Source organism: Narcine bancroftii, chromosome 6 (genome assembly GCF_036971445.1).
Source record: "Narcine bancroftii isolate sNarBan1 chromosome 6, sNarBan1.hap1, whole genome shotgun sequence".
NCBI classification, from domain to species: domain Eukaryota; kingdom Metazoa; phylum Chordata; class Chondrichthyes; order Torpediniformes; family Narcinidae; genus Narcine; species Narcine bancroftii.
Window position 1 is genome coordinate 24,027,625 of NC_091474.1, and position 26,713 is coordinate 24,054,337.

General features: G+C 41.0%; 1 protein-coding gene across 7 annotated transcripts in view; it reads right to left on the minus strand.

Annotated features, from left to right (window-relative positions):
* Positions 1-1,154: 1,154 nt before the first annotated feature.
* LOC138735828 (E3 ubiquitin-protein ligase Itchy-like) overlaps positions 1,155-26,713 on the minus strand; it is a 110,090-nt gene continuing 84,531 nt past the window's right edge. For 3 of the 7 annotated variants that reach the window (XM_069884312.1, XM_069884310.1, XM_069884311.1), the window contains 7 exons: positions 24,318-24,458; positions 24,012-24,132; positions 22,343-22,447; positions 18,601-18,697; positions 11,639-11,711; positions 7,693-7,788; positions 1,155-5,442 (listed from right to left, as the gene is read on the minus strand). In XM_069884312.1, the coding sequence (XP_069740413.1) occupies positions 5,412-5,442; positions 7,693-7,788; positions 11,639-11,711; positions 18,601-18,697; positions 22,343-22,447; positions 24,012-24,132; positions 24,318-24,458 (664 nt within the window). In that variant the 3' untranslated portion in view covers positions 1,155-5,411. Of the gene's footprint in view, positions 7,789-9,274; positions 9,384-11,638; positions 11,712-16,878; positions 17,020-18,600; positions 18,698-22,342; positions 22,448-24,011; positions 24,133-24,317; positions 24,459-26,713 lie in introns of those variants that run through there. The other 4 variants (XM_069884314.1, XM_069884313.1, XM_069884315.1 and 1 more) reach the window with 3 other exon arrangements.

The following is a 26,713-nucleotide window of genomic DNA, read 5'->3' on the forward strand; positions in this document are numbered from 1 at the left end:
ACCAAGAAAGAACATACATGATGAATGGTAGGGCACTGAGGAGTGAAAGTGACACAGACATACAGAAATCTTTTGGCATATTGGCCTTTATAAATGAAAGAATTGAGTATAGGAGCCAGGATGTTATGGTAAAGTTGTATAAGACATTGGTGAGGCCAAATTTGAAGTATTGTGTGCAGTTTTGGTCACCTCACTACAGAAAAGATATCAATAAGATAGAAAGAATGCAGAGGAGATTTTCTCAGATATTGCCTGGGCTTCAGGAACCGAGTTTCAGGGAAAGGTTAAACAGGTTAGGACTTTATTCCCTGGAGCGTAGAAGAATGAGGGAGACTTGATAGAGGTATTTAAAATTATGAGGGGGATAGACAGAGTAAACGTAGATAGGCTTTTTCCACTGAGGGTAGGTGAGATACAAACCAGAGGACAAGGGTTAAGAGTGAAAGGGGAAATTCTTTGCACAGAGTGGTGGGGGTGTGGAATGAATTGCCATCTGAGATGGTAAATGCAGGCTCAATGTTAACATTTAAGAAGAATTTTGGCAAGTACATGGATGGGAGGGGTATGGAGGGCTATGGACTAGGTACAGATCAGTGGGATAAGGAAAAAATGGCTCAGCGCAGACTAGAAGGGCCAAAAGGGCCTGTTTCTATGCTGTAAGTGTTCTATGGTTCCAAATCCAAAAATCTGGATTCCTGTAATCCGGACTACCTGAGAATCCTGACTTCTGGAAAACTCTCATTTAAAAAAATTCTTGTATGTGAGGTGCCACAGATGCACAGAAGTCATGGAAATTAACAAATAATTTTTTTTTGTACTTTGCATTTTATATGAAAAAATGTTTTGTTAATAAACTATCAAGAGTTACTTGTTCATCTCTTCATTATTCTCCTTAAATTTGAATTTTAAAAGTACTGCCTGAGAACCCGAACTTCTGGATCAACCCAATCCAATCCCTGAGCAGTCCGGATTTTAGGACTTTTATTATACCAGTAAGTACAATCCTATTATACGGAATTCAAGCAACCAGCCAAAACAAAAAGGGAAAATAAATAGTTAAAAATACAAAAGTTTAAAATTGGCAACCCCCCTCCCTTCCCCATCATCTCCAGTAAATCTAGCCAAACCCAAGAAGGAACACAAACAGCTGCATGTTATCTGTACAGTTGAGAAGATTTTAATCTTTTTTTTTTATACAATGTTAACTATTTTTACATGGGCAAACAGGAAAAGAAGCTTGTGCCAAGAGGTCAGAATTACCTTATTAGCCTTGACTTGTTTCTGGAACAATCAAATTCAACTTTACAAAAATGATTAAACACAGAAATATTAACATGATTTACAAACCTTGGATATCATACAGTGGAAATTAACACTATGTAGAATGCTCAAAGATCTGAATGACAATTCTCAGATTTCTTTAAATTATATTGCAGCTTCAGAAATAACATTCATTAAATTTCCTATAGAATTTACTTGTAAATACCTCTCAGCTAGTTACTTAAAAGAGCAGACACTGTATTTTAAATCAAATTAATCTGTGCTATTGATAGAACTGTGGGAAACTTACACTGAGGATATGAGGGAGAGACCATCACACAGTAATTATCCCATGGACATCAGAGTGGGTGATGTAAGGAAGGTTGAGCAGGTAAAATTCCAAAAAGAATTTGAATCCCTATGGACAGTGGTAAAGGAGATTTGAAATAGTTGCTGGGTAATAGTTTGCATGGTACTCAAATGTAGGGAGCTAACTGATTTGATTTCTGGCTTACAATGAGGAACTGGGGTCTCAGCAGATGAAGCAATGTGCAGGAAGACAAATACGAAGTCAATGAACTCTCCCTTGCCCCCCCCCCCCCCCCCCCACCCAAACCAACCCTGAATTGTTGACTGACCATTCCTCTCCTTGGATGTTGCCTGACCCACTGAGCTCCTCCAGGTTGTTATTTGCTAGAAATTCCAGCGCCAGCCGTTCTTGTGTTTCTCTGGTCTCTAGACTTAACTGGTCTCCCACACCAAACATATCTCATTTTGGGGGAGGGGGTGGGGTGGAATGCAGGGAGAAAAGCTGGTACTTGCCAATAAAAAGGGGGGCAGAAATAAGCCTCTCTTGTACCAACAGGAATCCTAAACAGTGAGACTGAAGGGGGAAAAACAGTGTAGGGAGAGCAAAATACAAACAGGGGAACAGGGGAAAGGCTGGGATGTGGTCCAGCTTTGAAAGGAGGTCAAACATCTAAAAAGAGCCCTGCCCAACTGTATTAATGCAAATTGTGTTTTTTTTAAAATTCCAACTTCAAAATCATTGCTCACACCATTAAAAAATTAAATAAAACATGTGCAACCGACATATATGCTGATTTGTTGTACATTTTGGATGGTGCATCAAAAGAAGCTGAGAAATTTTGATGGCAAGGAAGGGAACACATGCTAGAGAAAATGGACAAGTTTGGGGGAGGGAAGTGGGGGAGAAACTTCCAAGTTCCTTGACATGCCATTCTACATACACTTCCTGGTTTTAGCTAGCAGGTAGAGGAAGAGAGCTAGAAACAGACCTGTTGCCTTTTCCTCCTTTGCCATTCTGAATCAGGTAAACCAGTCACTTTAAATCTTTTTCTATTCACTCAAATGCCACCGTAAGTATTCCCAATGCGTAGGTGCTCTGTGATTAGTAAGGGAATACTTAAAGCGGTATGCAAGTGGAAAGAAAAAGTTTGAAAACCATTGTTTTAATCGCATCTCATTGACTCATTATGTGCACGGCTTCATAACTCCAAAGGAAATAGGCCAATTACAAATTTTATCAAGCAAAATATTTCAGTAACAACTGGGTCCAGAGCAGTGATTCTCAACCTTCCCACTCACATACCACCTTAAGTAATCCCTTACTAATCACAGAGCACCTATGACATAGGGATTTCTTAAGGTAGTATGTGAATGGAAAGAAAAAGTTTGAAAACCACCGAGATAAACAAATTAGGAGAGTGTGGAAGAAAAAAAGCTGCAATACACAAACACAAGTGAACATCCTAACACAATGGTTCTCAAACTTTTTCCACACTCACATAGCACCTTAAATAATGCATTGGATGCTATTGGTGCTCTGTGGTTACTAAGAGATTACTTAAGGTAGTAGACGAGTTGGGGGGGGAGGGAAGAGGGGGTTGAGGGGGAAAGAGGGGGTTGAGGGGGAAAGAGGGGGTTGAGAGCCACTATCCTAGCAGGAAGAAAGGCAAAGTGCTCCTTAAATGTTGAATTTTATCATATACACCTGCAGAGCAACTCATCAGAATGAGGAAATGATATATTCAGATGCCTAAGCCAAGGATAAGTTGTGATTTAATTAACTCAACTAGGATTTTATTTTTGCTGTGTGCCTGACGAAAGCACGAGTCTACAAGTCTGCCAGAAATCTGTATTCAATCTCCCCAGCACACACTGATGTCCACCGCCCACCACAGAATAAAACCATTTCCCCCGGAATATCCTTAGTCCCAGATGGTCTACAATGACCAGCAACATCACAGAAAAACTATTTATCTCTGTCTCCTGTAAAAATTAATTCACTGCCCTCATGGGCACATTTTAAATTTCTGCATTATTTTAATCTCTGTTTTGTTATTAAACACCATGCAGCGTGAATAGGTCAATGGATGCACTGCTTCCAATAATTAGGAATAAAACTTAAGCCAGTACAATTTAAACCTATCAATGAACAACATTTGCAAAATTTACTCTACTTCAAAACCAAGCAGAACTACAACAATGAATGGTAGCTTGCTTCATCTCCTGGTTAGGCCAAAGGAAAAAAAACCTTTCGATTTGTTAATTGGATCAGCCTTGTTTAACAGGTGGAGGAAATCCCTCACTGGGGTGGGGATTAAATCTTCCCCTGCAAGTCACTGTTTTTAAAGGTACGTGACACCACTGGAATTATCCACGACAACCAGGTGGCAACGTATGGAAGGATGGAGGAGGGGGGTCAGCAGAGGCTGGAGTGAAAGTGTTGTGTAGCACCCACAAGCAATCCAATGGTTCCAGCAATTTATTTACATGTAATGGGAGTCTACATTAGCTTGACGTGTTCTCAGCATCCTAGCTGTTGCAAAGTGTATCACACAAGAACAGAGAATGTTAAATTTTAATCAACATTATGGAGCAACAAAACTAGTCTGCAAGGAGGCAAAGTATCTAGTTGCCCCAAGAATTTACCCGTTAATATTCAATGCATTTGACTGGTAAACATCTAATCTATAATGCAGATCACTGGCATCTCAGAAGTAGACATACTGTTGAAGGAGTGTCAAAAGGAGACAAGAAACACAGCCAGAGTGTGTTCTAAGTTCAGATGGCAATCATTCACAGAAAACCCAAGATCAACAATGCCATAAAAACCAAAATAAGGAGATCCCCATTCGACAAAGGAGTATGCAGAACCCTAAAGCGAGCCATACACAAGTCATTAAAGTGTAGGCTAGCAAGAGACAGGACCCAAGAATGCTTGCTGTAAACCAACCTATCCATCTTGCACAGCTACAGACCAATAATAAACTATTTTACTTTGTTTCAACAGGGCATTAAGAGTTGGTATAGCTTAAAATGGTAACCCTAGGTGCTAACCAGCCAGGAATCAGGTCGATGAGGCTTCAGGTTTCTTAGCAGAGATTGATTATCATAAGGCAATAAACCAGGTATCAGCCAACGGAAAAGACTCCCTTATCCTGACCAGCAGGACCACAAAGTCCACACATGCACTGCACAGCCAAGGCTTGTATAAGCCAAATGCCAACAGAATCAACTTTTCCCTCTACAGCAGAGTCAGAGACCAACTAATGGACTTCAACATGGATCAATTCATATGGGGACTTTCTAATCACTGAACAAGCACTTATCAACAAGCTAATGTGCTGGTTTCAAGGTGGAGCCCCAAATACAAAATGCAAACTGAATTTAAGAACTCACTAAAGCTTTTGACAAAATACTTCTGATATTCTACATATAATTGATATACAATTTTAATAATATATTAAAAATACAAGTATAACCTAATTTAAGAATTGGTTTGTTAAAAATAAGACAAATGAATTTCTGTAACCCAGGGTTACTTTGTCCTTTCCTGAAAGCTCTGGCTGGCTCTTTTACCAAGGAATTACCATTACACGAGCTGATTTGGCCTAAACTATGGTACTCCACTGAAGTTTGGGCAACAGATGAAGAGACACCATTTTTAGTGCGGAATGCATCAAAGCCAAGTTCAGCCAGGTCTTCAAAAGATACATGGTGCATACATAGTCACAGATGAATCTCTCCTTACAGCCTCAATACAATTAGGCCAGTTGTTAGTTATAATGACTACATTCCCCTCACAAGAGTTATTGCACCCAGCAATACCTCATCGCTATTAATTGCTATCTTACCATTACACATAATCCTTGGAGGCTGGGTAAAGGAAAGGAAAAACAATGAATTGTAGAATATATCTTTTTTTTATATATACAGATCAATTATTAATTGAAACACAACCCTGAATGCAAAACAGATCCCTAATCCAAATCAGTGAAATTAATAACTGGTAGTAAACTTCTGTCAGACGCTATAGTTCCTAGTCTATTATTACCAGCTGCATGTTTTATTCAATTTCCCAATACTTTTATAAACTAGAAAACCCTTTCCAAATTAAACAACCGGAGCCTTAAACCATCACTGGTGCAAGTACTCCAATATGTGCTAAAGCCCTTGTAACGATCACTGAGATTTATTCAGCAGTAAAGGACTGATTACATGTGAACCTTCCTTCTCATTGATGCCATATGCATTTCAGCTCATTTCCATCTTTCCTTTAAACACCAATCTATATTAACTCAAGTTGTCAGCAATCCCCTTAGGCACCTTGACGAGCTGGTAAAGGATGTGCAAGCCTAATCAACAAGTCTTCAGGAGATTTAATGCAGGAAGGGATCATGTCTGAGCAGAAATCTGTCCTCACACTGAATTACAAACACATGTTAAAGTGGGACTGTACGAGATGGCAAATAAATGGTAACCTTGCTGTGGAAACTGCATACCATTATTGGCCTCAGTCAGTGATTTAACTCAATGCAGAGTAAAAAAGATAGGATTTTGATATTTAAAGAGCAAAGAGGTGATTTTGGGATAAATTTTATACCTATGAAGAAATGCTATTCTTTTACACTCTAAGACACTTTATGAAATCGCTCGAACGTTTTAGCCTGGGCACATGGGCAGACTGTACCTAGGGTGATTTTAATGTTTGCAATTAAGGAATGGAAAATTAAGGGTAATGTGGAGAATAAACTACTGGGACCACTAGAGACCTTCTTCTAAGGAATGAGGTAGAGCAGGCAGAGATGTTGTGACTCCAGAAAGTTCACAAAAAGCAAATGTTTCCAAACAAAAGTAAAAATGCAGTTTGTTTCAATTATTAAAATAACCCTTTGAGGACATGGTCTCTAAAAGGATAGCTTTGAATGCTACTGCAGAGAATATTTTCTTTCCACATCCCACCCTCCCTTCAGTTTAAACAGATTCCTCTTGTAAAGTGCTGTATGATGCCAAGAGCTTGAGTCTTCTAAAGGGGGAAAAAAGTAGAAAAGCTGCCTGATTTGATGCTACCTTGACTGGATTCACTAAAAAAACATTTTCAGTTACTTGCCCTTACATTGGCAAAATGTAAAAGAGTTAATGGGGGAATGGAGGAGGGAGAAGCTGAAGGGGAAGACAATGTTTTGCTCTGCAGACCTTGAATTAGAGAAGTCGGTGAACAAACATTCCTCATTCATGCTCTATAAAACTAGAGCTATATAACTCAACCATTTCTTTCCCCACATTGAATTTAAAATATATGGCTGAAACCTCTGCTTTCCAACTACCCTTCACAATGGAAATGGATTAGGTTCTGGAGAGAATCACGAGTGCAACTGGTGTAGGGTTCTGGACCAATTAATGACTTTTAAAAGAAAATAGAAGATACAAAATTACAGTAGACATCTGTTCATTGGCCAATACCCTGATTTCTAACCACCAATAACTACCAATTCATCACCAAGAGGGTAAATGTTTCAATGGGAATGCCTGAATTAGAATTGAGAACATTTCTTTCAACTTATTGATGAATAAATCATCCAATAAAGAGGGATTTTGGATGGGATACGGTGTGTAAAAAAAGGGGAAGGAATGACCCATTAATAGGCCATGTATTGAAATAAGAAAAAAGGGAAAGGGCGGACTTAATGCTTTGTTTCTCAATTCAGCCTGGCCAGTTTTCCTGCCCTGCTTCAGCGGGAAGCAATCAAATCCAGGAAAGTCTAACCAATCAGCTTACTAAATTACAAATAGTAGCCGATTATATTCCCGTTAGTACAGGGCCCGCCTAGTTGTTCCTTCATATACAGCACAAATGAGCCAACTGCAGCTTAAGCTGTTTGTCACAGAACATTAATTTCATTAATGTACAATTTCCTCATTATATCAAGTTTTGCGATAGAGAGAGAGACAAAGCTTTACAGCCATTTCCCATAGGGGTTCGGACACCAATAATCTGTCCTGACGTGTCTGGGTAGACAGATGACCACTGGAAAGAAAAACAATACATTCCTCATTTACAAAGCCCCTTAAAATTACAGACAGCATGTTAACTCTCTTCTGACAAGATCATTATATAGTAGTTACTCTTGTCCAAATCCTTCAGTTTCTTCTATTGCAAACAACAGCTTTTCTTTCAGTTGCTCAAAGCTCTTGTATGGTGGCAGATCCAAACGATTGAAACTAAGGGAAAAGATGCAACAGAAAATAAAAAATAAAATCAAGAGCCACAGTGACATACATCAAGGTGAAACTCAATGATACATCAAGATACAGATCTGTCAGTAACTCTAATCGGGTTTTGTAGTTTAATAAAGTGGTTGGCTTTGTTTTCTACAGTAGAGTTCTTTTCCCTTCTACCTTCATGGGTTTCCTGCCATGAGCATTACCAATATCCACTGCCCACCCCTCCAAACTTACCTGCAGACTTCTCTCTGCAAGAGAGGGGAGTATTTTCTGCTGTTCACTTAGCCTGAGTTACAGAGAACAATGGACAAGACAGGTGGCAAGTGTATGGACTCAAGAGGATTCCTCAAAATTCTTGGTCAGCACCCACACAACAATGCTGCACAGATGATCACCTTACGGAAGGTCAAGTAGCAGCCGCTGTTCTTTCCCTTAAATTTTCAGTTGTCGGTCTTTCAAGTTCATGTTTATTATCATCCGAATGCACAAGTACAACTCGAGTTGCACTTTCAATGAGGTAATAAAAATATAGAAAACAAATGATTTGGGAAGTTACTGGCCTCTGTGGTCCAACAGGGCACAACAATGTTGAACCAGAATTTCCACAATGCATACACTATAACTGAAGCAAAGATGTCCACACTATATGCCAAATGGTTTACAGCAGTGGTTCTCAACCTTCTCCTTTCCACTTTAAGTAATCCCTGCACCATGGGAGCTCTGTGATAAGCAAGGGATTGCTTAAGGTGGTATGTGAGTGGGAAGGGAAGGTTAAGAATCACTACTCGAGACCCAATTGCTACTGAAGCATTTTGCTTGAGAAAAATTGCTGTTGGCCCATTTCCTTTGGAGTTACAAAACTGTGCACATGACAAGTCAATGAGGTACGTTTAAAATAGTGGGTCTCAAACTTTTTCTTTCCACTCACATACCACCTTAAGCAATCCTTTACTAATCACAGAGCCCCTATGGAATAGGGATTACTTAAAGTGGGATGTGAGTGGAAAGAAGAAGTTTGAGACCCACTGACCTACAGGAAAAACAACCACTAACTCTAATGAATATCTGACATTTTCCTGATAGACTCTCTTCACAAGATATTGATCAAGTAAATGATACACATGCAACACCATTAGAGTGCCAGTGACCTGGGTTCAAACATGGCACTGTCTGTAAGTTTGTATGTTCTCCTAGTGCCTGTGTGGATTTCCTCTGGGTGCTCTGGTTTCCTTCCACCCTCCTAAATAGATTGAGGGTTGCAGGTTAATTAGGTGGCACGGGCTTGTGGGTCAGAAAGGCCCTGTTACTCTGTTGTATGTCAAAAAAAATTAATGTAAAACACTAAATATTGATGTTACAAGAATTAATAATCTTGACATCACTGAGATGGAAGATCAAACCAAACGGCTGAGTTTTAAATTTAGACATTCAGATATACCGCGTGGCAACAGGCCATTTCGGCCCACGAATCTGTGCCGCCCAATCTATGCCCCATTAAGCTATACTACCTGTATGTTTTGAACAGTGAGACAAAACCGGAGTCCCTGGGGAAAAAACCCACGCAGACACTGAGTTGTACACATCTCCAATTACTGCAAAAGACCAGAGTTGAGATGTTTAGTTAGCATGACTTGAATGAATAGAAGCCATGGGCTTACATTGGGAACCATCTAATTTAGATTTCTACAGATGAATCATTTTGCATTCCCTCCACTTACAAGAGACAAAACATCTACTAATTGTAAATGTTTCATTAGGAAACACTACATCTTTATTTAAGACCATAAGACATAGGAGCAGAAATAGACTACTCAGCCCACAAGTCTGCTCCACCATTTAATCATGAGCTGTACAATTTTCTCACTCAGCCCCAAATCCTAGCCTTCTTCCCATAACATTTGATACCTTAGCTAGTCACTTTGGTGCAAAGGACATCTGCCCTGTGAGTTACATACCTTGGAAGTAGGTGTCTGAGGGGCTGCACAATTTATAAAACAATGAACGGCATAGAGAAAGTCAATCCAAACCAAAATACCATGACAGGAAATGATAGACTCAGGGCAACTGTCCGCCACTTCTACCAGTGCAACATATTGGACACATGGATGGGAGTTCCTGAAAGAGTAGAGGAAGGAAAATCTCCTGGGGTCACCTAACATAGCTGGATGTTTCGGCAGTAGCTTCCTGAGAGGCATAAATTGCAATGAGTATCTTGGACTGGAAGGGATGAAAACTGAAACTCAGGGAGACTGAAGAGATACTGGTGTCAGAAGTGGAAGCGCTCACAGGTTTCTACTGAAATAGTTTGAGTGGATCCCAATATTGTAAGTAATTGCAGAGAAAGAAAGGAGGATTTTATTTTCCAACTCTGACCTCAAAAAAAGAGAGAAATGGTAAAGCATGAAAAAGAAATGTTCTCCTGGTTGAAGGAATTTGCAGCAAGCTCATCGTTAATCCCCATCTTTAAGCACACTTGAGAAAATGAACTGTTATTTTGATATAATGAATCCATTGCTAAGATAACACCACACTTTCTTCCCTTCAACCTTCCTCTGGCCATAATGAATCATTCCAGCCCAAAACAGAGTTATATGGCCAAGTCAGGATAGCATGACTTGGGCTGAAGCAGCGGGAGATTGCAAGTGACTAACATCCTTGTCCTTCTGGCTGGTGGTGCCATGAATTTAGGAAGTACGGAGCTTTTAGGTTGAGTTGTGTTAGGTCTGCTTTGTTCATGAATGAGTGAGACAAACACCAGGCTGAGTCGAAATCAGGGTTCTTTGTTCTTTATTACCGGATTGTAACACTTGCGACTAACAAAGTTAGTCGGAGAATGCATTCTGCCGTTATCAGCAAAATGGTGATTTTTTATACCCTTGGATATGTGCTTAGAACATCATCATATCATTACTTGTCCAATGACTAAAACTGTTGCTATCCTTTCCCTGCTAGCTTCCTGCCTCTCAATCCATCAATGTCTCTCTTATCTTGTAAGTACAAGGATGCATTCACATCTTGTTACTGCCCCGTACATTCCCTAACAGGAGTACAAGGACACCTCCCCTTCTTGTTACAGCCTTGTACAGGGTAACTCCCTACACATTCCCATCTCATGATGTTTTACCTTACAGTTGCTACGATATCGTTCAGAGATGGCACTCACTTGAAGCACTCATTCCTGGTGATGGTGGATAGTGAACAGGATGCCATTCAAGCAGACTGCTTTTTCTGGGAATGGCATGGACCTTCTTGAGGCAACTGCAGAGCCTTCTGCCGCACTGTAGAGAGTAGCACTGTAGAACCTTGCTAAAGAATCCCAGCTTCTGACCAGCTTTTTAGCCCTAGCATTTGCATGTCTGCTTCTGACAATGACCTTGTCAGTACAGACAGGGAGCAATCCAGCTCCAGTTAAACCACTGAATCTTAAGAGTTTAGATTTCTTCCCACAGGCAGTGAGAACGCTGAACAACCAAAGGAAATGCTCACTTTAACCATCCGAGTGTCTCCTACTTAAGAAACAATATTTATTTGTAAAGATGAAATACTTGTCCTGAATATGCATTGTGTGTCTGAATATGTGTAATGTCTGGTCGTGTGTTTTGCACTGAGGACTGGAGAACGCCGTTTCACTAGGTTGTACTTGTGCCATCAGATGACAATAAACTTGACTTACTTGGACTGCAAATGAGTGGAGTGAATATACTTGCCACATATTAGCAAGGGTCTGAATGTTGTTCAGGTATTAGTCAAGTCTCAAATTGCCTCAAAATTTGCAATGGAATTGAATGCTGCAAATCAGCAAATGCTCCCACTTCCAACATTAACCGAAAAAAAAATCTCAACTCACCAGGTGTGGCTTCGTGGTAACCAGTTTTCCTTCCCGACTTTTTCAATGCAGAATTTCTGAGGGCCGTTACTCCCTATATTAAAACACAGAAGGCAATTGCCAAAAGATACAGTAATTAAGTCATTAATATTCCATTAAATTTAGAATGATGGAGCACAAATTATTTTCACAGAAATAGGCCCTTTGGCTCAATGAGTTTGTGTCAACCGTCAAGTGTCAACTATTCACGTGGCTTGAAATCACTTCAGGGGATGCCTACCCTAAAGTTTCAAATTTATTGTCAGTGTACATACATGACATCACATACAATCCCTTTTCGTGTGGGCGAGGCAGAATTCTCCTTCTCTCTTCAAAGGGAGTTTTGTGAGAGTATCTCACTGCTCCCCATCTGCACTCACTGTTGCTCCCAAGCTCTATGACCATATTCTCACCCAGACTTGCTTCCTCAGCTATGTGTACATCGACTTCTCTGGTTCGTTAAACCTCTTCCCTACACCACCCCCCCCCCCCCCCCCCACCCGACCACTCTTTTCCCCAGCTAAAGGCATTTTCAAGCAGGGAAAACACCCATCTGTAAAGACAGAGGTTCTCTGCCCTTACAACTTACCTCTCAGAATGTGCCATGGCCAGCTCCAAGGCGCTGATTCCAACACTCCTTGGGGAAGGATAATCAGCGGAGCGCTGTGCTCCACCGCCTGACCTGAACGTACAGCCGCTGCAAGCAGTTGATTAGGGGCAGGCTGATGACGTTGTCAGCCCACAACCCATCTCTCCACTCACCCCTGCAGAGGCAGCAGGCGGTAGCCGTCAGGGCAGAGGGTGCTGGTGGGGGGGGGGCAGCCGGTGCAGGCTATGACAGCCTCACCAGGCTGCTTCAGGGCCAATCTCTGTGGCTCAAAATGCGGCAGAGCAATAGCTGTCTTCCCTACTCATAATCCCTCATGCAGCTGGAGCTTTTCTGGGAAATAAGAGTGATTCCAGCTGCTTGGGGGAATTATGGGTAGGGAAGACAGCCATTGCTCTGTCACGTTTTTATGATGGGTGGTGCTATAGCACCAGTCGGTCCAACTCCATTGGGACCGGAGGGCACTACAAGACGTCTCTCGATAAGACTGCGATGATGGAGCAGCCTTTTAGGGCTGCTGCCTGAAAGGTAAGTTTTAAGTTTTCATTTCTCTCTTGCAGCTGGCGTCAATGCGGAAGCCTGACGTGAAATGGCCTTCTGTCTTCTCTCCACCCACACCCCCCATCCCGTCTCCTTTCAGAGCCAAAAATCAATTCTCACTTCTCCTCTTATTAAATTTAGACATACAGCACGCATCTGTGCTGCCCAATTTACACCCAATTAACCTACACTCCGATACTTTTCAAATGGTGGGAAGAAACTGGAACACTCAGAGAAAACCCTCACTGACACACTGCGAACGTACAGACTCCTTACAGACAGCACAAGATTCAAACCCCGATCCTGATCGCTGGTGTTGTACAGTGTTGTGCTAACCGCTACGCTAAGCGTGCAGCCCAATCACATCCAATTGACACCTTTTTTGCGTCTGGACTCCTCCTCCTCCTCTCAGCACTGCCTTTATTCTGAGCATTCCTATTCTTTGCTAATTCCTTGAAGAAGGGCTCAGGCCCAAAACAATGGCTATATATCTTCATCTCCTATGGACGTTGCAAGTCCGGCTGAGTTTCTCCAGCATTTCTGCATGTTTTTACTTAAAGCCATCCTACATTAATCTTGTGTCATTTCCCCCCACATTCCCATCAAATGTCCCAGATTTCACCAGTCAAACACACACCAGTGGCAATCTAATCAGTTAACCAATTAGGTAAAGACGAAGCAACCAAGCTGCACATGTCTGGGATGTGGCAGGAAGCCAGAGCGCTCACAGGAAGGTGTGGAAACTCCAGACAGGCAGCACCAGGAGTCAGAACCGAATTCAGCTGTCTGGAAAGTGAGGCAGCAGCTCCATTGACAAAAAATGGCAAAAGAAATTCATGCCTTTAGAGGGAGGTCATGCAAGCTAGGTTGTCTGTGCCTTTTCCACTTTGCCCAGAGTTAAATTCCACTCAACTTCCATTCCACAAGATTTAGGAGCAGAATCAGGCCATTTGGCCTATCATGTCTGGTCTGCCATTCAAATCATGGCTGATCTATTTTTCCTCTCAACCCCATTTCCCTGCCTTCTCCCTGCAATATATCCAATGACTTGTCCTCCAGAACTGTCTCTGGGTGAAGAAACTCTTCTAAAGGGATGTCCTTTTATTCTGAAGCTGTGCCCTTGGGTCCGCGACTTCTCCCACTGCCGGAAACATCTTCTCTAATCCTTTCAATATTTGTTAGTTTTCAATGAGATTCCTCCCCCACCCATCCTTTTCTACTCTGGTAAATACAGGCCCTGAGCAATCAATGCTCCTCAAATCAAATCAACCCTCTCAACCCGGGATCATTGTTGTAAACATCCTCTGGACCCTCACCAACACAACTCTCCTCAGATACGGGGTCCAAAACTGCTCATAATACTCCAAATTATAAAACCTCACCATTACATCCTTGCTTTTATATTCTAGTTTTTTCGAAATGAATAGAAACATCGCATTCGCCTTCCTTACTACTGACTCAACCTTCAAGTTAACCCTTTGGACCTCCACTTTCTGAATTCTCTCCCATTTATAAAACAGTTTATGCCTTTATTCCTTCTACCAAAGCACATAACCAAACATTTTCCAATGCTGTATTCCATCTGCCACTGCTTTGTCCATTCTTCCAATCTAACCAAGACCTTCTGCACAGTCTCTGACTTCTCAACACTACCAGTCCCTCCACCTACTGTTTCTTCTGCAGATGGCCACAAAGCCACCAGTTCCGTCATCTAAATCATCCACAGACAGTGTGAAATGTACCGAACCCACAACCAATCAGAAAAGGCCTCCTTTATTCCTCCTCTTTGCCTTCTGCCAGTCAGCTAATCTTCAATCCACGCTGGTACCTTTCCTGTAATACTATGGCTCCCATCTTGTTTAACAGCCTCACAAATAGCACCCGTTATTCATCAAAAACCACCAAAGGAAACAATGCCACCAAAGTTTCCCTTCCTCTGTTTTTGGCTGGTCTGAGTAAGTGACAGACCAGCATATGAGTATTAATCCAGAGGCAGTTACAAAGTCATGAATAGACAGACATGCTAATGAGAAAGGGCATGAAGCCAGAACTTTATTTGTGTCTGTTTGGCACAATTTAAGAATAATTTGTGCTATTTAAAGAGCTAGCACGCTGTGAGTGAACATATTATTCTGCTGTGAGGCTCTTGAATGCTCTTCTCATGTGACAATTTTAATACTTTGTTCTCATGAGAGGAGGATGCAATATTGCCTCTACTCATGCTGGTAAAGGCCCTTCTTTGATAGAAATCTGTTCAAGTAGCAGAAATGGTTTAACATTAGTTACACACATCAATTTCAAAGCTCATAGACATTAATTTGCTTCTATTGCTCAATGATGCTCAATGATTCTTTGCCTAGGCTGATCAAAATGATAATGGCTGGAGAGTACCGATACAACCTAGATTTCGATTTATTGCCCGATAAATCACATAAAACCCTGAGATCCTTTTTCTTGCGCACGAGGCAGAATCACCACTTACTGGCAGTGCGCAAATAAAACCGACTCAACGTACACATGTAAGCAAATGAAGAAATTAAAACAAAATGTTAAAAAAATACCGAGAGAAAAAAAAAATCAATAAAATGCAAATGTAAGAGTCCTTCAGTGAGTTTCCAACTGAGTTGAGAAGTGTAATCGTGGCAGGTAGCAACTGTTCCTGAACCTGGTGGTGCGAGTCTTGTGGCAGCTATACCTCTTCCCTGATGCCAGCAGTGAGAACAGTGTGTGTGCTGGGTGGTGTGGAACCTACTCAATAGATGTTGATGACACCCTTTTCGTGTATATAAAAAAAAAGCCCTCAGTGGCCCTCCTGATCCACACAAATACCATAATTACAAATTGGGTTTCAAGATTCCTTTGCGTAGTAGTACATAATATTACACAAAATTGCCTACTATCTGCTGTAAGGCAGACTAAGAGTCACCATTAGTCGCCGATGCACCAGTAAGGGAAGCAAGAGATAATTCCAGAGTGTCCATGGATTCACCTCCAGCACTCCCTGCAGCATCTGAAGCCACACATCCATTGCCAACCTGAGCTCCAGATCCAAGCCTCTGACAAAATCAGGCCTTCATCACCTGAGGGTCTTCTTGTCCTTGAAACACTCTCGAATCCTGGTTCCGACACATGGTTCCCATGAGCCAGCCTCCAGAGCTTCTGTGGGTCCCCCGACTACCAGTTGTCCACAGCCTGCACGGGTCCTTCAGCCGCTGAGCCCCCCACCCCCTGACACTTGTTTCCTCTGCTTCTCCTTCTCAACTGGTGGGGGAGGAGGGATTCTCCCTGTTTTTGGTGCACTGCACCAGTCTGCTACTCACCATAATCTGCGACCCCTCATGGCTGCTGCTGAGCACAGATTGCACCATCTTGGGAACAGACCTCCGTGGCTCCTTTAATAAGTCGTTTAAAGTCTGTCCAGAGCCTTCAACATAAGGACTGGTCAGTTTAAGCCTTTGGAGTAGCAATGTGTTGCTGCTCCCTGCACACTCAGGTCTGCACCAGTGCTGCTGTTACAGCAAATAAAGCCACCATATGTTTTTTTTTTGTACTGGAGTGACAACTAGCAATTGATGCATTGCAATGAGTCACAATGAATATAAACAGTTTCATGGACTTGAATTCACAGTGAAGGGTACATAAAAAATTAAACTCTCGGATGACAAGTGTGGTGAACCTGAAGAGAAATAACATCGTGGTTTCCATCTCTCTCCCTACATCTCTCCTCCCTTTTTCTCTTGTCAGTCTTGAATATTTCCCATCTCTATCTTTCTCTTCCATTGTTGTTTAAATAGCTGCGCTACTGGATCTTGTCTGTATTCTAAACAAGCAATTTCAATATCTATTCCTGATTTGAAATCTATACAATCTCATGAGTTGTGTTGTCCTTGCTGTTTCCATACAATTCCACCAGGTGGCACTAGAGGGCAAGATGACTGTGGCTCTGCCAGTATTACCATTCTCTTTGTAGTATTTTGGCTTATCTCGACTTTCTCACTAGGAATTGTGGTTCCCCCAACATTTTATCCGGTTAACTACACACTTTATGCAGGAAGTATCAGAAAGTTCACTCAACTGTAAAAGTGGGGTGATGTTATGTTGTGATTTTTAATGTTCCATTTTTAAGCCATAACGTTTGTGTCCTGGCGTTTCTTTAATGACAGCAGTGTCCTGTTGCATTTCACAAAGTACTGTATATCCCAATTTTGCTAAATCACTGTATTCATAAAACAAAGCTTATGTTATACACGGAGTTCTACAAAGCCACATTTAAAAAAAATAACTTTTCATGCTCAAAATAACAGAGGTCAGTTTTTGGACAGACATGTATGGGACTGCACTGAGGAATGTGATTGGAACAGTTCAAGACAGCTGTTGTTAGCTTGTCTAGTGGACCTGCTTCTGCTTTACCCAAGCGCCATCAAGCTTCACACTCCAAAGGTGTGGCAGGGAGTGAGACAGGTGTGACATCAGAGCAGGGACAAGCACGTGGACAGAGAGAGACCTGGAACTGGGTCAGCTGTATAGACAGAGCGTGGACCAAAATTCAGGTGACATGCAATAGGAATGGGGCAATGTGTGCAGATGGTCCATGGCTGGGGTTGTTCCCTGGATTCTGTGGAAATCAGTCATTAATGCCTGACTGGGCCATAATGAAGAACGGGCCAGAATGGAATGACACACAAAGCAAAGTTGCGAAATAGGATTGGCCAATTTAAGTTTAAGAGGAAACAAATGCCTTTTTAGACTATAAGGAAAAGAAGTAGGCTATTCAGCCCATTGAGTCTGCCCCACCAGTCAATCATTAGTTGATCCATTTTACCACTCAGCCCCACTGCCCAGCCTTCTCATCATAACCTTTGATGCCCCGGCAAATCAGGAACAAATGAATGATTTTTGATGATTGGGATAATACGAAGCTAATAATCTCCCAACTAACATTTGATTGGATCAAAAATAAAGGTAACAATTTATGGAAGTGGTGCAATGTTTTTCAGGAGATGGATGGGGGAGATATTCAGATCTGGGAAAGGAAATTAATGTTGTGTCACTTGGCAGCACAGCTCCTGTTAAATGAGCCATTACAATAATGAAAACAATAGTCTCCTGATGTCACATTTAACTGTTTTGATGCTGTATTTTATTTTAGTCTTCACATCAAAGACCATATTCAGGTCTTACTGGCTACCAAACTCTCCATTTCTATTATGCAGTAATATTTTAAAAGCAGGCAGACGAACATCCTCTAAAATGGGCAGCTACAGACTAATAGAGAACCAGATCAAGCAGGTTTCAGTTATCCCTTCCTTCTTTAAGGTTTAAGATTCAGATTTATTGTCAGACTACATACATGGCATCGCACACAATCCTGAGATTTCTTGTTCCTGCAGGCCAGGCAGAATTACCACATATTGGTAGTGCAAAAGAAATGTACACAACATAAACATGCAAACTAATAAAGAACTGTTAGCAGATAACGAAAGTAAACAAACTGACTGTGCAATACAGAAAGAACAAAGATCAATAAAGGGCACAATGCTGCAGAAGGAAAGAGGTTAAAATTTGAGGTATAGTATAAGTTTTTTTTAATCTCTTTCAATTAGACATGTTGTAATTGTTTGTTACTTTTTTTCTGTTTGACTGTTATGATATTGGGTTTATTTTTCTTTTTCTTATATCACTGTTTTTTTCTGTATATTCCTTTTTATACATTACCTTTGATTAATGGCATTTACTTGTGTACTATTTCTGTAAAATCCAATAAAAATATTGAAAAAGAAAAAGTAACACGGCTTACCCATGAGATCAACAAAGCCTCCGACAGGTAAGCGACAGGTCCCAGTGACGAACTGCAGCAGACGCATTCGTTTCTCGTTGTCCATTTCTTTCACAACCTAAGGAAGGAGGGTGATATAAAAAATAAAGAATTTGGAATTGACTTGGAAGATGCACAAAAAAGATTTGTCAAGATAGCCCTAGCCGTAGCAAAAAAATGTATTATGTCAACCTGGAAATTGGAAGATAATTTGAAAATACAACAATGGTATATAGAAATGAATAAATGTATTCCATTAGAAAAAATAACATATAGTTTAAGAAATAATATTGAAATATTCGAACAAGTATGGGAGCCTTACATTAAATACAATAGCGAAAACCTACCGGGGACAAACATTACCTAAGTTGATGGAAGGAGAAGAAAAGAAAAGAATGGACTCAGTAGAATTTCTGGTGTATTTTTGTTGAATGACAACATTGTCTGACTGAATTAATGCAACCTAGATTGTATACCTAAAATGGATGAGAGGGGGGTGGGGGGGTGGCTTGGGAGGAGGGAGGGGGGAGGGAGAAAAAGTCACTGTAAATGTGTGGAAAAGAAAAAGTGTATATCATGGCTATTGTGATTTATGATGTGAAAAATAAAAAATTTAAAAAAAAAGGAAGGAGGGTGATGGAGTTGAGGCTGGTATTTACTTAATGGGAATACCTGCAGATCTGCCATGGTTAAATTCACTCAATCCTTCAAGTTTGTATTTTGCTGCTGCCATAAACAAGTGTGGCTCGGTGAGCGTAGTGGCCAGCGTAACGCTGTCACGGCCGCTTAGTGTTGCTGATGGCGTGACACTGTGGCTGCACTAGCAACCAGAGTTCAAATCCCGCGCTGAGAGGAGCTTGTACGTTCTCCCTGTACCTGTATGGGTTTCCTCCCACCTTCCAAAACGTACTGGGGTTGCAGGAGAATGGGGTGTAATTGTGGGCTGAAAGGGCCTGTTACTGTGCTTAATGTCTACATTTAAATTTAAAATGCACCAGGCTTTTTAGAATTTTATAGAAGTTGCTTTGATGACAATCATGTACAAATCAAAACCAAACTGTGAGGCAGGAAACCTGTTAAAGACACATTATTACTAAAGGACATATCTTAGATGGTCTAATCAGAAGGTGTTGATAAAGGTAGGCAATGAATATTGTATATCTGGCCTTCTAGAATTCATTTCATAATGCTGTTACTGCAGGCTTACTTGGAAAATAAAATCACATTGGATTAAAAGATGTTGGTTACTGAGGTACGCACATGACTTGGGGATAGGAAGCAGATTGGTTCTAACTGCTGAGAACTATGCAAAGGGTCAAGTTAAGACCCAAAGACTTACTGAATGAGCAAAGACAAAATAATATAGACATTTGGAGATTAAGCTTAGCAATCCAATTTAAAATAAGCAAAACTGCAGCAGAATTCAGGAGGACAAAGGTTGTTCATAAACAATTGCTAGACATACTGCAGTTGCAATTTACACAGCAGTGTGAAAAGAAGCATTTTGGGAAGACAGGATGATGAGACGGAATAACCATCTGGTGCAGTTTTGGAGGGTACACAGGGTGGACTAAGAGGCTCAGTGGCTGAAGGACCCACACAGGCAGTAGATGGTCATTAACTTGCAGTTGAAAAACTCATGGAATCAGGATTTGTGAGGGTGCTGAGGGCAAGAAGGGCCCTCCTGAAGGGCCTTGGGCATGATCTGGAGCTTGGGTTGCTGATGGATCAATCGCGGGTCTGTTGGTTGCAGAGGCAGCGGAAGTGCTGGTGGTGAATCTACGGATATTGTTTTTGAAGGGACTCTTGTTTATTACTCTTTCTCTCTGACCGTAAGAGGCATCAGACGATACTAATGGCAACTCTGTCTTACAGCAGGCAGAAGGAAATTTCTTGTAAAATTTTCTATATTATTACGTGACTTAAATCTTGAATAGAAGGACATAGGGGGTGTATATTTACAGGGTTACCTTAATAAGGAAAATGGTCCTGTGGAATACTGGCTTTGTGAACAAGGCAAAGAACAAAAGTGGGGAAGACATGCTAAACTACACTAGATCACTGGTTAGGCTGCAGTTCTGAGTTTGCACACATTTTTGCCACCACACCTTGGGATGGTTATTTAATTTCCAGAGAAGGTATTGAAAAATATGAGACCCTGCAGGTGCTGGAACCTTGAGCAAAAACTGCTGGAGGAACTTAGTGGGTTGAGTAGCTTCAGTGAGAGAAAAAAAAGGGGTCTTCGTTTCAGGATGGAACTTTTCATCGAGATCCTCCATCGACGTACAGAGAAAGTTTACCAGGATGAACAAGGCAAAAGGAAATTCAGTAAAGTGGAAATATTGGAGAAAGGATTGTTTTCTTGGAGCAGAACATAAAAGATATTCAAAATTATAAACACAGCAAGCTAGGAAAAAAATCTAATTTCAGATTTTGTCAGTAATTGGAGATCAAAAGTTTTACATAAAAGGGGAAAAAAGACAAAGTATTCCACCCCAAAGCTTGTGGGGGGGGGGGGGGGGGGAAGAGAATTGGAATACAGCAGGTAAATTCATTTTCATACAAGATATCAAAAGGCAAACAAACATATATAAGAAAGCTAACTTGAACATTGTGGCTGTGGGAATAATTTGTATTTTTCTTGAGTTCAGGCTTTTTGGCACTACCGTTAATTAGAAATTCTGCCTGGCAGGGAAAAGAATCTCAGGGTTGTACTTGATGTCATATATGAACTCTGACAGTAAATCTGAACTTTCAGAATCTTGTCAAGAGTGAGTGCAGGAAAAATGCCCCCCATCTTTTGAATTCCAGAACACTTATTGTGGCCTGAACAGGGTAACATTAGGGTTAGAAACTAACATCTAATCAGACAACACAGGTTGCATATGGTCCAAACCAGTAGTTTTGTAACAACTCTGTGAAAGGTGTCTCATGGGAAAAAAGCAATGATATCCTTTCTCTGCAGTAAGAGGGGCTAAGGGGAGACCTGATAGATGTTTATAAAATTAAGAGAGGCATTGATAGAGCAGAGAGTCAATCTTTTTCCCAGGGTAAAAAATGTCACATACCAGAAGACATGTATTTAAGGTGAGCAGGGCAAAATTTAAAGGAGATCTGAGAGACAAGTTTGTCCACAGAGAAGGTGGTGGGTATATGGAACAAGTTGCCAGAGGAAGTGGGGGCAAGTACATTTAAAAAAAAACATTTGGACATGAACACTTTATCGCAGGAAAACCTTGGTCAGCATGGACAAGCTGGGCTGAAGGGCGTACTGTATCTCCTTTGAAAATTTTTAATTTATCGATATAGCATGACAACAGGCCCTTCTGGCCCTCGAGCCCATGCCACCCAAATGTATCAATTAACCTATAAACCCCTTGATGTCATACATGTACACTGGTTAAGTATCTTTATCTTTGCCAAATAAAGAACTGTGTGCGACTTTGAGTATCTCCAGCATTTTTGTATAAACACAGTCATAGTGTTCGCAGATTTTTTTCTTTAACCTACGAGGCCTGTACACATTTGGAGAGTGGCAAGAAATCCATGCAGGTCATGGGGAGAGCGAACAAACTCCTTTCAGACAGCACCGGATTCGAACCCGTGTCACTGGCACCGTAATTATGTTACGCTAACTATGCCGTCTAATTATGAAGTAATCAGGAACTAGCAAGAGGTCACTATAATAAAAATGTTTTATTCAACATGGAGAATTCTTCCATACCTGCCAAAACCAGACAATTTGCTTGCTGTTTCTGTTATAATTCCGATAAATTGCATTTCTCTGCCAATCATTCAAGTCTATCTCTTGCATTCCACAAAGTAGTACCTGTAAAAATTCAGAGGGAATTAAGACCATAACTACATAGCAACAGATAAAGACTAAAGACCAGCTAAGTTCCTCCAACATTTTGGTTTACTACATTCACACTTCCTGCAGTCTTTCGTGTTTCACTCTATTCAGTCTGCCCCACCATTCAATCATGAGCTGATCCATTTTCCCACTCGGCCCCATTGCCCAACCTTCTCCCCATAACCTTTGATGCCTTGGCTAAACAAGAATCTATCAATCTCTGCCTTAAACACACCCAATGACTTGGCCTCCACAACAAATTCCACTGATTCACCACCCTCTGGCTAAAGAAATTCCTCACCATCTCTGATCAAAGCGGATGTCCTTTGATCCTGAAGTTGTATCCTCCTGTGCTAGTCTCTCCCACCATGAGAAACAAACTTTCTACATCTGCTCTGTCCATGCCTTGCAACATTTGAAATGTTTCAATGAGATCCCCCTTATTTTCCTAAATTCCCAGGAATACAGGCCAAGAATTAAACAATAAGTAATCTCAAGGCAAGACTGTCATAGAATACAAGCACCATCTAATTAGTCATTTCAGGGAAAAAAGGGGACCTAATTTGGGGGAAAATGACTAGAATATGAAATGCACTGCAAGAGGGAACAAAGACAAAAGTTCAATGAGGGTATTCAAAGGGCACCATAAAGGGAACACATTTGCAAGCTACAGGATAGGCACAAGATGATTGCTCTTGCATGGAACTAGCATAACCTCAAAGGGCCAAGGTATCTACTTCCATCCTGCAACTGTAATCCTGGCACCCAGCATTTCAGTATCCTGACATTGGTTTCTACATTGAGAAAAGGTTTTGAAAATGGTATGGAGAAAGGCAGTGAAGTTAAACTATGCAAGAGACTTTTAGCTGAGAATCACCAGTGGGCTAAAGAGCTTTCAGATGTGCTTTAAATGTCATTATCCAGGACACCACTTTGAGGTCCATCTCCTCTGAGCAAGAGCTAGAATTACTTTCTGGAGGCAAGGGACCGCGTTACCAAGCATGCAAAAAGAAAGCACCTCCTCGCACTTTCCCAGAAGTTTCTTTAAGCAATGACAGAAATAACTTAGCGATGACCCTCAAGGACCCTCAATGTCAACGTAAACCTTTTATCACCCCAAACAAAGCTGTGTCTAAACTGGCATCAAACTCAAAATTCAGAAACAAAGTCCAGATATATCTGGATCAGAGTGTTGGTCCAAACAAGTAGAGATAATTTTTGAATATAGATTTAATTCTTTGCTTGAAAAAGATGCTCAATGTGTTAAAATGTTGGAAAACAACAACAATGAGTTGGCTTCTTAACAAAAGGTAACACGTGTTCTTAACATGTGCAGTGGAATGAAAATGACATTGCCTATATAGTACATTGCCAGCCGAATACCCTCATTTATTTGAAGTTTTAACAAAGTGCTCCACTCCAAACCCAGAAGGGGGAAAATTATGGAATTAATTAAGCGGTACATCGCAACTATGCAATTAAACGGCATCATTCAGGAAGCATGCAAATTAAACTAAAAACACTTCACAAATTATAATACCTCCAATTCTTTGGCATCGAATGACTGAAGATAGTGTAAAGGAAGGACCTCATTAAAGCCCTCCAAGAACGCCTGTGTCTGCTCTTCAACGCCTCGTGATAGTCTCCACTCAGCTACAAGCCTATGTAGTTGAAACATCTCGTTTTAATGACCAGCAAATATACAACTCAGTGAGCACAAGGACATCATCCATTTAACCTACAATGTTAAATTGCTCCATGGAGCGTAACATGATAAAATTACTTAGGATATTAAATGCACAATCATAGCTGGTACACGAAATGGTATTCTTCCCCATCTCCTTACCCAATGTATTCCTCTTTGTTTTCCTCAGTCACCAGTATATTATTGCCATCAGGTTTCAGTTCATGAGTTTGTATTTCACCCAAAATTTCTTTGTCAACTGAGAAATACATTTCCAGACCACATTCTTCGAGGTTATTCTCCCTAGAAACAAAGCATTGTTTCCTCTATAAATCATTTCAAAACTAAATGCATGCCCAGTCCAATTTCAATATGAACAGCACAAAGTGAACCAGTCAAACATAGCAAGTCATCTATAGCAGCCATTCTCTTCGAGGGGCCCTGCAGACCCGCCCCCCGCCCCCGGGGGGCAGCACCACATTTAAGTAAAATCCTTGTTTTCTTTTCACCTCACATAACCTAAATGTTTTTAAATGGTTTTTTTATGTAGTCGGTAAAAGTATGGAAGAAACTATCTACACTTGACTGCTTCTAAGGGATGGGAGTCTATAAACTTTGAGCAGAGCCCTTAGGGAGTCATTAAAAAGTTGAGAATGGCTGAACTGGAAAAAGGTCAACACTGCTCATCTTAGTTCTGAGGGGGAAAATATTTTCATCAGATGAGGGATGAGAAAATACCTGGATAGAAACTTTGTGAAAATTAGGGATTTACAATGTAAACTTTCTGTTATTCTGCCAGGACTATTCAATTCTACTGCAATTAAAGTAGAAAATGTCAGAAGAACTCAACGGTCCGCCAACATCCGCAACAGAGAAACAGCTCATAACATTTCAGATTTCTCCATCATGCTCCATGGTCACTGGCTGACCTGCTGAGCAGTTCCCATCCTCATTTCAGATTTCTGCATCTGCCGTTTTGTTGATCAAATCATTTACTCTGCTATTTGTCTGCAGCCAAGTTAAAGCTAGTTGATTACTATATACAACAAGTAGTTAATTAGTGAGCTAAAGCACTGAAGATGGAGACCAGAAACAGAAAATGCTGGTAAAACAGCAAGTAAATAAGCATCCACACAGCAGGAAAAAAAGCAATGGCGAAATTAAATCAGTTGATGCAAGCTCACCCACCCACATTTTAATTCTGAATTTCTTTTCTTCGTTCAGGGTGTGTCGGTTCATGCAACAACCCAGGTTTGAATCCGGCTCGAAGGAGCTTGTACGCTCTCCCTGTCCCTGTGTGGGTTTCCTCCCACCATTCAAAAATGTATGGGGTAGGTTAAATTGGCGGCACAGAAGGGCCTGTTACTGTGCTCCATGTCTAAATTTTTTTAATTTAAATTATTCCTAGATGGTGTCTTATATGTTGAGCAATTCCTGACTTTATGCTTCTGTGGAAAATGAACGAGAATGAGCAAACATTGTGCACAGATTCCCTTTCATTTCCATGATAAAAAAGTTAATGACCATAAGCTTTATCTGTTGGTTTAAAAAGCTGCTCAATTGTCAGCAGTCAAGTACTAAAAAAACAGAAATGCTAAAAGGACCCAGCATCTATGGAAAGAGGAATCAGTCGATGTTTCAGGGCAGTGGCTCTTCCTTCCACAGATACTCGTCATGGACATGCAACACATTGAGAAATGTTTCATTATATTTTTAGACTGAAGCTTCAAACCAAAAGGTTTTTCAATAAGCAAACATCTTATTGACATTGCCTTTTGGAGTCCACAAGTAAAATCTAATACCTCGTCAGTGTTAGTCCTTGGATAACTTATGGGTCAGTGTCTGAGAAAAAGAAAACTAGAGCTTCCTCACATCTGAAATATTGAGGTTGGCAAAATTTATGCAGTTATTTATTCAAATAGGGAAAGGATAATGTTCTGTGCACAGTAATTGTGCCCAATTATCATGATCTTTTCTGCCTCAATAACTGTACAGGTCAAGTATCCCTTATCCAAAATGCATTGGACCAGAGGTTTTTTGGATTTTGGAACAATGGAACTAACCACCACATCAGTAGAATACCTGTATCAGCTGTTAAACAGCAACACAAACAAATGCAGGCTTTTTGAGAGCCAACATGATGCCACATGTGGAAAATTCACATGAAATAATGTTTAGTATTTACCAAAAAAAAAATTGATCTCTGCTTACAAAAGAAGACCACCACCACCAGTCCCCGACACCTCCCCACCACCGGTGCTGGACCCCAAATACAGTCCATGTTCCGGCCCAGGAGCCCAAGATGACTTCTTTGATGAGGACAGAACCACAGCCAGTGTTGAGCATGGAGTCACCGTTGTTGACTCTGGCTGAAGCCGATGCTGAAGTCTCAGAAGCATAAAGTCTTGGGCTCCATTTCTTTTTTAAGTCAGGTGTTGAATCTCCCCCCCCCCCCCCCCCACCCCCCACTTGTGACGTTATGTCGATGATAAAAAAAAAATTCAGTTTTTGGGTCTTTGGATAAGGGATATTTGACCTGCACTACATTGTTAAGGTAT